Genomic DNA, 14,081 nt, shown 5'->3' on the forward strand with positions numbered 1-14,081 from the left:
TCTGCGTTCCATTTATCATAGAAACTAAAGGAGAGTGGATAAAAAGCTGAAACTTATTGGGATTTAAAGTCAGTTGGCAAATGTTTTAATATTTTGGGAAGAACAATTTTTTTTAGGTCATTAAAAATTTTAAATGGAATAGTTTAAATTGTAATTCTATTTTTTTCCTTGAGAAAAATGAAAAAACAACTCGATGAAAATTTTCGCTCCATATCTGAATTTCTTCAGTCTATCTTCGCCCAGCCTTGGTTATTATACGACGTCGTATAGGCAGCAAACCTTGTTCTTAGCGGTATCTATAAGCTCCAAAGGACGTCCAAATCAACCAAACCATTGTTGCAATAAAACTACATGGAAATCGCGAAACTGGGAAAAAGGAAGGGAAAGAAAATTTGAAGAAAACAAAAGCTAAAGGAAATAACGATTCACTTACCATTGCAACTACCACAGGCAGCTCGTCTTGATTGTCATGGTATATGATTCATCAATAACTATCTTCTCTTTCTCTGCTCAATTTGAGTAACTCTTTCCTTTTCTTTTTCTTCGCCGGCAGGATTACTTGAAGACAGTGGTTCCTTCCCAACTCGTCAACGAGCGAGGCTCCAATCTGGTTGTAATCAACCCAGGTACTGTTACTACTATTTTCCCATTAGGAGTGTCTAGAAACAGTAACAACAAGCTAAAGAAGGAAATGTTTGATTTTCTATTTTGGTGGTGATGCTGCTCAGGGTCTGCGAACGTTAGAATAGGCCTTGCGCCTCAGGAAACTCCCTTTAATATCCCTCACTGCATTGCTCGCTATACCAACCAAACGCCTAAATTAAATGTTCGAGATCAGGTTTAACACTATGTCCTTTTTTTCCCCGCATAATTGTTATAGTTTTCCAAACTTTTTTCCTTAGATGTTTACTTCATTTTTCCCTTCTCGGCTTTAGACGCTGAATTCTCAGGTTACAACTTCACAGCACATGGATCGCGAGAAGGCATATGATGTTGTAGGTTATAATTTGCATGGTTTCAAATTGTCTCGGTGATTGTTGGATAATTTAGTGTTGAGTTGATAATTTAGCTATTTATGAATTTTATTTTATTTTATTTTTGTTCAATTGTCTTGAAGATTGCTTCGTTATTGAAGATACCGTTTCTGGATGAAGAGGTTGCTAACAATTCTTTCCCACGCAAGGTATGCCATAATAATTATCTCTACATTTGCTTTTTATGCTGACTTAACCTTTCTCATTGTAGTGTGTATTAGTGGAAAGTAATGACTAGATAGCCATATGGTAGTGCATAACCAGCTTGCTAATAGGTTTATAGTTGCTCATGATTATAAAATTAATGAAGTTATTCTACAGATAGGACGTGTTGATGGATATAATCCACAAAGTGGCAGGAAGGATATGGCTTTTACATGGGCTAGTGTATATGAGCAAGAAACTAATTCTTCTTTGGCGCCAGGTAACAAAAAGAATTATAGTTTGTTCAACTACTACAAGCTGATGTTTAGTTTATATTGGTTCAGATATATCCATCTTGAAATCTTTCACCACTCTTTTGGTGTGCATCGTATCAAGATGGAAAGTAACACCCTTATATTTCCTTACAAATTTTGTAAACAAATCTTGCTTTTGTCTGTTGTTATTTTCCTGTTAATTTTCTTGTAATCTAAATTGTCCTGTATTCTTGATGATGATTGCTTTAGTTTCAGTATTCTATGCTTATACAATGCCATATAATGGGAGGCGTTTCCTAGATTATGGTTTGAATTACTTTTTCTAATAAGAAGTTTATTCAGACATTATTTTATTTGCTCATTTGTTCACTTTATGACTATTCTTTATTTCCGAGTCATTTGATTAATTGTGGTTGATCATCAAAGTTGTTTCATTGGGCAATTGGGCTTTGGATTTTCCAATTATTGATATCATTTTGGATTTGCTGTTGTATCCCAACTTATGCATATTGTTTGTGCAGAAAGACCAACAAATGAAGGTCAGATTGGTGGGTCCTTGGAGAAGCATGAAAGTAAGGAGCCCTCTACAAGTGAGCGCAAGTATAGAGGATTCATTTGTGGCGAGGAAGCCCTAAGAATATCCCCTACAGAGCCATATTGTTTACATCGCCCTATTCGCAGAGGTCACTTCAACATTTCACAACATTATCCAATGCAGCAGGTGTTGTTCTTGTGTCAGTTAGCTTCCTTATGAATATCACGTGTATATTGCTAACCACTGACCAACATTAATTTCATTTATGTGTACCTTTTTTTTCCCATGAAGCTTATGCTTATCTCTTCAATAGGGGAGGAAAGTTTTATCAGTTTTCTTCATGGGTTATGACATGGTGCCAAATTTTGTTTCAACATATCTGTTTTGATTCAAAAAAATATTTATTATTGATATCTTCTTAGAAATAGCCACATCATATTGATACTAGCCTGGCATAATAATGTTCTAACGTTTCAGCAAACGCAAAAATGAAACTATTTTCTGAAAATGTACAACACTTTCTTGTTTCTTAGGTGCTTGAGGACCTGCATGCTATTTGGGATTGGATTTTGATGGAGAAACTACATATTCCTCAGTCTGAAAGAAACATGTATGCTGCCATCCTTGTTTTGCCAGAAACATTTGACAATCGCGGTAATCATATGTTGATAGTTTTGTCTAGACAGGTCATGAACTCTTAAAATAGGAGATATCTAGTTTGCTATTTTCATTTTGGCAGGGGGGATATTAAACATCTGAGGGTGTTTTCAAAATTTCAACCATGATTAGAGCAAATCTTATTAGAATTTTTTTTTCAAGTCAATTTCATGCATCTTGTGCTTGCTTAGATGTTTGAGGACATTGATTATTTGGAGAATCTTGCAATATTTTCTTTTCTTACTTGTCTTAATCAGAAATAAAAGAAATGCTATCTGTGGTACTACGAGATTTGTGCTTTAGTTCAGCAGTAGTGCACCAGGTTAGAGACCTCTTCCTTCTTCAAAAAATTGATCAGATAGCTAATTTCTAGTTATCTTTCGATGCTGACATCATATTTTTGGTAAATTCCACTTTGTGAATTACATGCTTATTTCTGATATTTTTTATCTTGGAATGATGTAAATGTAATGGATGGGCTCTTTCTATCTTACCTTTTCCCTCTTACATATCAAAGTAGTTTTGCTTTTCTGCAAATTTAATAATTGTTTGTCTTGGCATTGAGGTTCAAACTGGTTTATCGTTGAAAATGAGTTTGAAATTACTGTTTTGGAGTTGAAATTCCTTTATTGAAAAAGCAGCATTTCACTACAAAGGTGGCTTGAAACTGTTGTTTGGCTGGCTTGGAGTTTATGATCAAAACTTGGAGAATGTACCGTAACATAAATAGGCTTATGCTAAAGGAAGTGGTCTCGACACAGGAAGCAAAGAACGCCCTCTATCAGGAATCATTGGACAAATTCTCTATGCATATTCCTCTCTTTATCACCTTGATTGCAATTGATCAATGTTTTAAATTGGTGCCTTTTCACAATTAGACAAGTCATCATTCTGCTATGATCAATTTTTTTGAATGTTATGTGAATAATAAACTCCTTTAAGGTGAGATTCTGATGTATGAAATAAAGTTTGGCCTTTTCTTTGAAGAATACTCATTAGCTTAACCTGCCTTTGCCGCCATTAATGACAGTACAATAACTACCCATGTTTAGTTTTTGCTGCGACATTATTCTGATTTTCATGGTTTGACATATTATTTTTAGGAGGTCTTCTTAACTGATCTACTTAGCATTGTGATTTCCTAACTTATCACTTTGTGAGATGATTATCACAGGAAGGTCTTGCAGCAGTTTTTGGGAATGGCTTATCAACAGCATGTGTTGTAAATATTGGTGCCCAGGTGACATCTGTAATTTGTGTTGAGGTAATTGAAGTTGTATGGTTAATTTGATGTCTATAACGCATCTAGAATTTGTTATACAAATATGCTTGTTTTGCTAAAGTTCTTGATATTAACGGTTTCTCTATCCTATTATAAGAGGATATAACATCCTTTATTGTTAATTTGACTGAAAACAAACGTATAACAGAAAGGGAAAAAAATACTTTCCTTTAGAAGCAAAAGCTTTTCATGTATCTTATATTGAGTTCCTTACTCCCGCAGGGATATGGCCATCTGTTTTTCCAACTTTCCACCACCGGAGCTATCATAATCATCAAAACCATTATCAATGAGTGTTACTGCTTTATAAACATTTTTTCAGCACATTATCACCACAATTGCCATCAGTACTGCCCATATTCATCATTCTTGGTTCCTTGGCCATACTATTACCTGTTGCTGTTGCTGTTAATCTTATAGCATTTTCAGTACTATCAAGCATTTTTTTGTAATTTTAAAAATCGAGTTGCTGTGTCAGTTGAGTGTTTGTGCATGATTTTCTACTTCTAGTCGCCACACCTTCCCCTTTTCATACTTTTGCATTCAGCAAAATCAAGGAGCAGATTTTTGTAGTGTATTCAGTCCATTCCTTTGGTTGCCTTTTTCTCTGAGCTTCTTCTTCTTATAGCTGTTATTATTAAAACAATACAACAGTGCTAAGTGCAGATGTCAAGGCTTGTCTCTTATGAGAATTAATTATGTTTTGCTTTGGTGTTCAGGATGGTGTAGCGCTACCTAATACAGAAAAGACTTTGCCCTTTGGCGGGGAGGTTCGTATTCTCTATTCAACTCTATTAATTCATTATTGAACAGGGAACCTGTTTATAAGCTTCAATATGTAAGGAAGTTGTTGTAAATTGAGTTATCTGTAGCCTTAGTGGATATATTTTGTGTTCTCCTCAGAAACCAAACATTTAAGTTGATGTTTACCACAAGGTAGTTCTTTCAATTTTTGCAGTCAATTAAAAGTTTTGTAAGAGGTATAGCATAAGACAAAATAGGCCTTTTATTGAAAATTATAACATGAAATGTTGTTCAAGAAATTGCTTTATCACATTTTGAAATATCAATGGCAGGTAGAAAGTTGCAATAATCAGACACTTTGAGAATGTGTTTTACTATGAGATTTTAAAATTAATGACTTCCACATTTACTGGAATTATGTAGAACCTGCACAATCTGCATGAAATTTTTACTTACATTTTTGTTGATGTTTGCAATGTCCTGTAACCTTAAGCATTTTGCTTTAACCTTAACCTTCTGATAAGCTTTGATTGCTCACTTTGAAGTCTTGCTTTATAATAATTGTGATTATGTTGTGATGATGATGTAAAAATCATTTTTTAGAGAAAATCACCAAAAACAATGATGCCTTAGTGGACCACCATAATTAGAATGCAAGTGGAATTTGAACTGGTGGTGTTATAAATGCCATTTGCTGATCACCTTGGGTGGAAGAAATATATTTGGGATATTTCTGCCTCATGTTCTTATAAAAGTGATTACTTACATAACAAACTATAATTTCCAGTCTGTGCATAATTTGTTTATTTGAGTTTCTATCTGTGATAATTCACATTCTTCTCATTATTATATTTGTTATGCTTGGAATTTTTTGCTTGAACTTTTTTGTATTAATGATGGTTTGTTTAGAGTAGTTAACTAGTATATTTCTTCAGGATATATCAAGATGCCTACTATGGACACAGAGGCATCATCAGACATGGCCCCAAATTCGAACAGACATTTTGACAAAGCCCATAGATCTGCTTATGCTCAATAGACTGAGGGAATCCTATTGTGAGATCAAGGTGAGCTTTATTTTCCCTTATTTTGAGATCATAGTACTATTTTATAAATGCATGTCTACACAGTTGCTTTTAGGACGAAAAATCTATGCTTATTCATCACTGTCATACTGCTGATCTTGTAATTTGGACCTACTTCTCTTATGAAATTGAGATCTCTGTTCATAATAATAAATCTGTTGTGCAGTTCATTCAATTTAAACTTTTTTTCTTATTTGAATGGTCTTACAATCCTTCTTGGTCTTTCAAATCAATATTAAGTAATTAACTCGACTGCATTTATTTTGTGGACCGACATCAAATCATGAGAAAAATGAATCTTGAAACAAAATTGATGGTTGATACCTCTATATGATCAATGTATTCTTTTGAGCTTACATCTACTATACCTTGCATTTCTTTCTATACGTTGTTATCCCATAATTTTAGTTTGTAACCGATGTAAGCTTTTAGTACTAAAAATCACATAATGCCATAATTCTCGACCGCTAGATGTTCAATTATGGGCTAATTTCTTTGGTCAATCCTCATTCTCCTAAAGTTCTTTCCTGAAACGTCTTCCACTGTTACATCGTAAACCATATACTTCCATATAAATTCTCTTTATGGCAGGATTTTAGTTTTTACTGATTCTGCTTTCTGTTGTAATTAGCCTGGTATGAGCTGCCAAACATTTCTGGAAGGGCTGATATGGATATGTTCCTAATCTTTTTGGTATTTTTGAGTAACTGGATAACAAGTTATTGACTTCTATAATCAGTCACATGCTACTGATAACCCTTTGAAGTGTATCTCATTCCTCTCTAACTTTTGTGTACAGGAGGGAGAGGTTGATGCTGTAGCTGTAGTTCACTCTTATGAGGAAGACATGCCTGCTGGATCTCATAAGACGAGGCTAATTGCTCTAAACGTATGTGTAATATGATGAAAACTTTTGTAGATTTATTCTCTTTTTAAAGGATGTGTAGCTGAGCAGTGCTTGATGGTTCTTTGTCAAACAGGTACCTCCTATGGGTCTGTTCTTCCCAAAGCTTTTAGTTCCAGATGTATATCCTCCACCACCCCGTTCGTGGTAGGAATATTTATCAACTTTCCTTGCTTTGGACCTGCTTTATTGCATGTACCTATGGACCAACTTACCAAATGCTTTGGTTATTCTTTTCACTAGGTTCCATGACTATGAGGATGTGCTGGAAGATACATGGCATATGGAATACCCGAGAAGACCTGATATGGCAGATGGTTTATTTCCAGGGATTAGTGTTGGATTACCTATGTGGGATAATTATCCAGTTTTCCCTTCCAAGCCTAAGAAAGAAGAGAAGGTTGGTCTTGCAGAGGCTATCACCAGTAGCATTCTTTCAACAGGTAAGATTTTCATACAATTTTTCTACTCTCATATGGTAAACTGTTTGATACTTGTATTAAATATTTTTCTGTTGACAGGTCGTATAGATCTCAAGAGAAAATTATTTTGTAGCATACAAGTGGTGAGTTTTGGTTGCAATATTGTTTGCATGAGTATACATTCTTAAATTTCTTGTACACCAGAAGATTGACATAGGTTTGGGCTGTAGATTGGTGGAGTGGCTTTGACACATGGTCTTAGTCCTGCAGTGGAGGAAAGGTTGGTTCCACTTTGACTTTAGAAATAGATAATGTAATTGTCGCATTGCTGCTGTGGACCTGATATTTGAATATGGTATGCCAAAAATAACATGCATCAAGATTGTCCGGATTAAGTCCAATAGGGGGAGGAACATCAGATCAGGCACTCATTCCTTTGGCTCGCAGTTTTGATTGATAATTGGGTATATTTGTGTATATTACTCAAATAACTAGAAAGAAAACCCTATATTTGCTTGCATTGTCTGTCAATTTATTTTCTGAACCAATGGCTAGGCTAGCATGCCACTGAATATGTGCAGGGTTGATAAAATGCTATTAAAAAGTTGAGATTATTAGACATTTCTATACTCTCCAAATGGTAGGTGAAGTACTTATTTTGGAATTTAAACTTCCATTTGGATTCTCCATTTTTTGTTTAATCCTTTTGTTCTCTTTATATGAATGAAAGTAATATCAAACCTTTTTTTTCTTCCCTTGTCGGTGTGAGGGGTTAAAACAATTGATATTTTGGGATTGTTGTGTTTATCAAGAAAGTATGTCATTTAGATGCTGCTTAAAATATAAAGGATTGACTTAGTTATCGTGAAATACATACACCATGCCTGTATTCAAATTTTCCTTTCTTACTGCAGAGTTCTACATACAATTCCCTCGAATGAAGCAATTGATACTGTTGAGGTTAGCTTGCACTTATATATTTTTGGTCTGTATTGACATCAATGCTTGTGTCCTTGACTCCATGTCTGTAGATCATAGATCAAAACATGATAGGAGTAGTTTATTTTCAATTTCCAACACTTTTTTAACACCAAAGGAAGTTGGGAACTCCTTGACTCTGCAATATTTAGTTGGTTCATTAATTATTTTATCTTTATCGAACAACCAAAGGTTGTTTTTGTGTGGTGAAATAGTACTAAAGTTGATGAGTTAGCTTCTGGAGAGGTTGCTGCTAGTTTACTTAAGAGAGATGATTTTGTCAATGATGGCAGACAAACTTGTTGGTCTCTGCACACTGAGAATTCTTAGTTCCTTAGCATACTGTGATAGTACTTTTGTCTTGCACACTACGACTTTTTATTGTTTCTATCAAGTTGTTGATTCCAGAAATTGATATTATCCGACCTTCACATATTTTAAATAGGTCCTGCAGTCAAGAACTAATCCTATCTCCGTGCCCTGGAAAGGTGGAGCTGTAAGTCTAGCACACACTATCCTCATATTTACGTTTTTAGAACTTTTACAGGCTTTAGTCTGTAGCTTAGAATCCTTCTATGGTACGCTAGTGTGACTCTGATGACAACTTACTTTTAGCTGATGGGTTGACATGGAATTTCATGCTATCTGTGTTGTTGATGCCAGATCCTTGGAGTTCTTGATTTTGGTCGGGATGCTTGGATACACAGGGAGGACTGGATTCGCAATGGCATTCACATTGGCAGCGGCCGAAAATACAAGGACTCTTACTACCTTCAAGCACAAGCTATGTGTTATATAAATTCTTAAATTCTTCCACTTCCTGATTATTTATCCTGCCTGTGTACCATAAATGTAGAACTTGGATCCAGTGTAAATTACATTTGGCCTTATTAGTCTGGAGATTTTATGCAAATGAAATTACACAGAATGTTTATCACTATTAACTTGGCAAGTTGTGCAAGTTTCCATTTCCTGCTCATGGCGTTTCAACCACATATCAGGTTAGTTGAGTGTGGCACGAAGCTGCTGACGTCTTCTCCATTCGTATTGCGACAAATAAAGCAAAGCTACGTTTCCAATGCAACTATCTAGTCGTTTCATCTCAATCAGCATTTATTTGTCGAAATAACATTGGTTCAGGATAGATGACGATAAGCACCTGCTGTAGGGCCCTGGTGTTGGCAATGTATATCCCTTTCTATTTGACAGGTTTCTGTTGTTTGCAATAGTAATTTATTAGCTAACAATCATTATTCCCAACTGGGCAACTGGCAGGACAGTGAAATGAGAATCCCACATCGAAAATGGGAAGCAAGACAGTCCATGGAGCTTGATATAAATATCGCTAGTGTTGCGCCATTCAAACTTAAAAGGGTCGGTTGGCTAAATGTGCCACACTCACCCTCGTTCGGTGGGTGCCGTATGGCTATCAAGACATATGGCCGACATAATTTGTGGAAACTGGTTAGGGTTGGCTCGCATGGCCGACCCTCCAAAAAGAGTTGCATAAAAGTTCAAACTCAATTTGATAAATATGTTTAGTCTTTTACTTTTATTTCATAACCAATTCATTCTCTCTTTGAAACGACAAATATAGTCTGTGTTTCACATCAAACAATTAAAGTTTAGAAACAATGTTCTCCTCATCCAATGCTAGCACGCCACATATGTCTGGATACAAGCTTTTTCTTATTTCCTTGTAAACGTCACCCTTCCATTTCCTCGATGCTAACTGCTCCCCAAGGCGAATTGTAGCATCAGTTAACTTAGCCTCGCTATCGTACGCCGCCTCCACGATTCCCATCCTTACCGCCTCCTCCCCTTTCACCTTAGCGCCTCTCAAGAGAACGTCACGGCGAGCGGAAACAGAGTGGAGCTTATCTCGAAATACAGACGCGAAATAATCCGGCAACGGAAGCCCTAAGTCAACTTCGCTCATGTACAACACGCCTTTATCACTCCGCATGAGAACGTAGTCGTGGCATATAGAAAATAAGAATCCGGCAGCCGCGGCGTGACCTTGGAGGGCTGCGACAGTGGGCATCGGCAGAGAGATCATTTCGGCGACCACCGGCTTGAAGGATTGCACCATGAATCGGAGGCGTTCCATGGCTTTAGAATTGGAGCCAGCGGCTCTAGCCCAGGCGAGATCGAAGCCGTTGGAGAAGAACTTGCCTTGGGATGTAGTGATGAGAACCGAACCGCGAGTGGCCTGAGACTTGACTTCCCGTAAAGCGGAGAGGACGGAATCGATGAGAGTCGGGCTGAGCCGATGCTCATCGGCGCCGGTGAACGTCAATATGAAGATATCGTCTCGTTTCTCTAACGTGCACATTTTTCTAGCAGTGCGGCATTCAGGAGGCTTAGAAGTCAAGACAGTCTGGTTCTTGGTGTGCGTGCGAAGGATTGATTATATAGAAAGAAGTTTTCCATTATTCTTCTAAGGATAAGACTTTTCTTTTTCCTTTATTTGTGAATAATCAGAAATATTTACTTTTAAATAAAAAGATAAGAAGTTTTCCATTATTGCAATTATATATAATAATTTTCCATAATTGCTCCAATAATCATATTTGTATATACAAGTTAAAACCACTTTCCTTATATTGTGCTTACAAATACCAAAACAAGCTCAAAAAGTTGAATTTCATTTTTAGAAAAACCTTCAATTTCCCAAAAGAGAACGACTTTTAATTATTTATTTTTGACATTTATGATTTATTTTAGAAGTTTGCAACTGCGTCTAAATACTTCTTAGACCATCAAATTGGTTAACATTCTTTGTTTTTTTTTAAAAAACAAAATGGTGCATTTTTGTTTTTATTTAGAAGTGTGTTATCAAATGAAAGAGTGACATTTATTGTGAACAAATAATATTATATACGTTTGTTGGGCTAAAACATGGATGCTAGATAGGCCACGTGATCCATTTGAATAATGTTGGCTTCATGATCCATTTATAGTGATGTGGCAGTCTGACAGCCTTTGATATTTTGTCACATTGCTTCAACTATATCTCTCGGTTTTTAAATATTTTCATTGGTTAGTTCACTATTTCCTTTATCTTTTTTCTTTTAGAAGTACTATTTCGTTTATCTTTAGCTTTGATGCATTGGTGGTAATTTAAATCGTATCTTTACTACAGAGCAAGGGATGAAATATGAAATGAAACAAAGAATATAATTTTTATTTACGTGTTAGTATACAATATAAAATAGAAAGTAATGAAACAGAAAATTATTAAAAATTCAAAATACATCAAATTACATTTTCTATTTCATTCGGGCTACTAAACAGTAATTCTGTTATCTAATTCCTGAATCTAACTGCAGCCTCCAATTTCTTCTTAATCCCACGGTAGAAGATCAAGCAATCTAGAGAATTCATCGCATAGGACAAAGGGAACAGTTACTGTTAGAACTTAGAAGATTCATGGGAATAGGAGATTATTGTTCTATTTTTCAATTTTACAAAATAAGTTCAAATATTATTAAATTTACAATTGCCCACACGCTGAAAATGTCAAAATTTGACCAAAACCTTGCTATAAAAATACATGCCAGATTGAAATAGAGAGGCTTTGTCCGTCATTTTGTCATTCCAGAAACAAAATTGCAACTGAGACCCCAACAAACTAAGGCTGACTTAGTCTTGTAACAAAGTTAGTTAGGATTAACCCAAATTATGAGACAAAAAAACTAACTCTGTTCATTTTTAAAATCAAGAATTATGCTATTGTTGTTTAATATGATGCATCTGCAAAAGAATGTTTGAAGAGCTCAAATGCTATATATTTAAATGAATTAATTTATGCTTTTTTGGATTGTGAGGAATGTTGCTAGAGAAAGGAAAACATTTCGGGCGCAGTTTGTGCCAGGCACAACCACAAAATGAGTGAAAATACTATAATGTCTTTCAAGAACTATATATCTAAAATTGAAATTGTAAATACATTTTTACTGTGTGCGGCACAATCTGTGCTGTTTAGGAGCTCTTTGTGAATGAATTCAATTATGTAAATTGAATTGCTGTTTGTATAGATGGATTTAACTATTCTATCCTTTGTCCATTATGGAATTAGAATCATAGACGTGGTTTGTCAATAAGCAGAAAAAATCAGCAGAAGTCCAATAAGAAAGGCAACAAATAGGAGCCAAGCAAATAAAGGCTTGGAATCAACCACGTAGGGATGATGCAAGCCGTTGGATGTGCCATTATTGTTATTCAGAATAAGTGCTTATCTTTAACGTTTATTTGAAGCAATTTGATTTCGGTTTTTTCAAGGTCAAAATCTGGAGGTGAAAGTGAGTTTTAGAAATGGAAAGCCCCCGCGGTTTTATAAGTTGGTAGTTTAGTTGGGTCCGTTATAGAAGGAATTGCGTAGCAGTTGTTTTGAGATTCAGATTGAAGCGTCAAAAAGCCAACTCACACTCTGACAAGACAACTCCTGCCTATGTTGCCTTTCTCTTTCAGCTTCAGCTTGTCATATGCTCGACTCAGCTTGGCTTTTTTGTTTTTTTTTTTTTTTTCTAATTCCTAATTATCAAGAAGGTCGAATTCAAAACTACCTGCTTCTCATCGATGATCAACCAAATCACATTAATTTATTTTTTATTTTTCAAATTTACTTTGTATATTAAATTAAAATTATATGGAATTGAAAATTTTAATAAAATGAAAGATGTAAAATATTATTGTGGTTAAATATATTAGAATTTACACACTACGAAGAAAAATAAAATTATAAATTATACAATATGAATAATTTTTTATTATGAAAAATTTTGGTTGAGATGATTTGAATTTAAAATTTTTAATATTTACATTTCTTATAAAAAAAATTCCACATCAAAAAAATAAAAAGATGATCTAAATCACTTAATATTGTTGTTATAAAGCTAAAACTAATACAATTTCATATAAAAATTAATAGGTTAAATTGAGCTTTAAACTTTCAAAATTAACATATTTTATCTGTTATTCTATGATAATCAAGCCAGGTGACAAACACATAATAGTACAATTTTAGCAAGTTAAACTTGATAATTTGAATATCCAAATGCAAAATTTTAGATAGTTTGCACAAATATCCATGAATAGACTATCAGAAATAAACAAAATCAAATGAAAATTAAAAAAACACACTTAAAAAAAAACTAAAATAGGCTTACAGAGCCGAGCCGAGCCGAGCCGTTACACGTTGTGACAGCTCATCCGGTCACACCCCTAATTTTGACTGTTTCATTTAATGTCTGAATCGCGGATGCCCACTTTCTTCTACCTCCACGCATATATATATATATTGTCTTCTACAAAAGCACCTAACTCATCTTCTTTTCTGTTCGCACAATATTTTAACGATAGACTTCTATTCTTCTCTTCTTCTCCTTCTATAAATTCCCTTTTCATCTTTCCAAGCTTCTGTCTATCTCTCTTATAGATGGCCGAAATCTCAAGGCATAGGACCTCCGGCGCCGACCCTCAGCCCAGCCGTCTACAACGGCGGAAACCGGCTCCCTTGCAGATCAATCCGCCGACGTCATCTCGATGGAACGCTGCAATCCCTCTTCTATCTCCGCTTCTCAGTTCACCTGCTGCAATGGATTTGAAATCTCGCGAAGAGCCGCAATCGCAGCCGCGGAATCAAGGAACTGAGCCGGAGAAAGCGGCCACTGTATTCAAGAAGTGGCAACATCCGGCGGCTCCTTTCTGTTACGAGCCGGCTTCTTTTGCCCCGACGTTTTATGTGCCTGTATAGATATGGAAGATTGGGGTATACAAAATAATTAATTTAGGGTTTTGTTTTTTAGATCTTCTAACGATGAAATGTTAACAAATTGTATACAGAGCTGGGTTTTTATTTTTATGATCATATACTCAATTAATTGCTGACAATTTTTTGTTTGTCTATACTTTTTAGTTTCTTGTTTAGCATTCATTTTACTTTAATTGGAAGCCAAAGATGATTATTGGTTCATTAATCCGAAAGAAGTCGGGTTTGGATCATATAATTCGTTTATA

At 35.2% G+C, this 14,081-nt stretch overlaps 3 protein-coding genes and 1 non-coding gene across 5 annotated transcripts; 3 read left to right on the plus strand and 1 right to left on the minus strand.

Moving 5' to 3' along the window:
• The first annotated feature begins 247 nt into the window (after window positions 1-247).
• ARP9 (actin-related protein 9) lies at window positions 248-9,004 on the plus strand. Of its 2 annotated transcripts, XM_012214406.4 has the most exons (20): window positions 254-472; window positions 554-626; window positions 729-838; window positions 936-995; window positions 1,118-1,183; window positions 1,356-1,458; window positions 1,975-2,174; window positions 2,522-2,642; window positions 2,903-2,967; window positions 3,820-3,909; window positions 4,647-4,697; window positions 5,607-5,738; window positions 6,556-6,645; window positions 6,737-6,807; window positions 6,904-7,103; window positions 7,182-7,225; window positions 7,313-7,362; window positions 7,997-8,042; window positions 8,506-8,556; window positions 8,724-9,004. In XM_012214406.4, the coding sequence occupies exons 1-20, from the start codon at window positions 470-472 to the stop codon at window positions 8,865-8,867; spliced, it is 1,770 nt and encodes a 589-aa protein (XP_012069796.1). In that variant the 5' UTR covers window positions 254-469; the 3' UTR covers window positions 8,868-9,004. The 2 variants fall into 2 exon arrangements, with proteins under 2 accessions (XP_089580314.1, XP_012069796.1); XM_089724188.1 differs by lacking the exon at window positions 7,997-8,042 and having other exon boundaries at window positions 248-472.
• Window positions 9,005-9,427: 423 nt separating this feature from the next.
• Window positions 9,428-9,556, plus strand: LOC119371145 (U11 spliceosomal RNA). Its single transcript, XR_005178714.1, has one exon. It is a non-coding gene; the product is annotated as a U11 spliceosomal RNA (small nuclear RNA).
• A 28-nt stretch (window positions 9,557-9,584) lies between these two features.
• On the minus strand, window positions 9,585-10,585 carry LOC105632105 (enoyl-CoA delta isomerase 2, peroxisomal). Its single transcript, XM_012214405.4, has one exon. The coding sequence runs from the start codon at window positions 10,393-10,395 to the stop codon at window positions 9,679-9,681; it is 717 nt and encodes a 238-aa protein (XP_012069795.1). The 5' UTR covers window positions 10,396-10,585; the 3' UTR covers window positions 9,585-9,678.
• A 2,789-nt stretch (window positions 10,586-13,374) lies between these two features.
• LOC105632104 (uncharacterized protein At4g14450, chloroplastic) lies at window positions 13,375-13,955 on the plus strand. Its single transcript, XM_012214404.4, has one exon. The coding sequence runs from the start codon at window positions 13,501-13,503 to the stop codon at window positions 13,816-13,818; it is 318 nt and encodes a 105-aa protein (XP_012069794.1). The 5' UTR covers window positions 13,375-13,500; the 3' UTR covers window positions 13,819-13,955.
• Window positions 13,956-14,081: the final 126 nt, after the last annotated feature.

The sequence above is a fragment of the Jatropha curcas genome, chromosome 7, assembly GCF_041381405.1.
Source record: "Jatropha curcas cultivar XTBG-Jc1 chromosome 7, XTBG_Jcur_1.0, whole genome shotgun sequence".
Lineage (NCBI taxonomy): Eukaryota > Viridiplantae > Streptophyta > Magnoliopsida > Malpighiales > Euphorbiaceae > Jatropha > Jatropha curcas.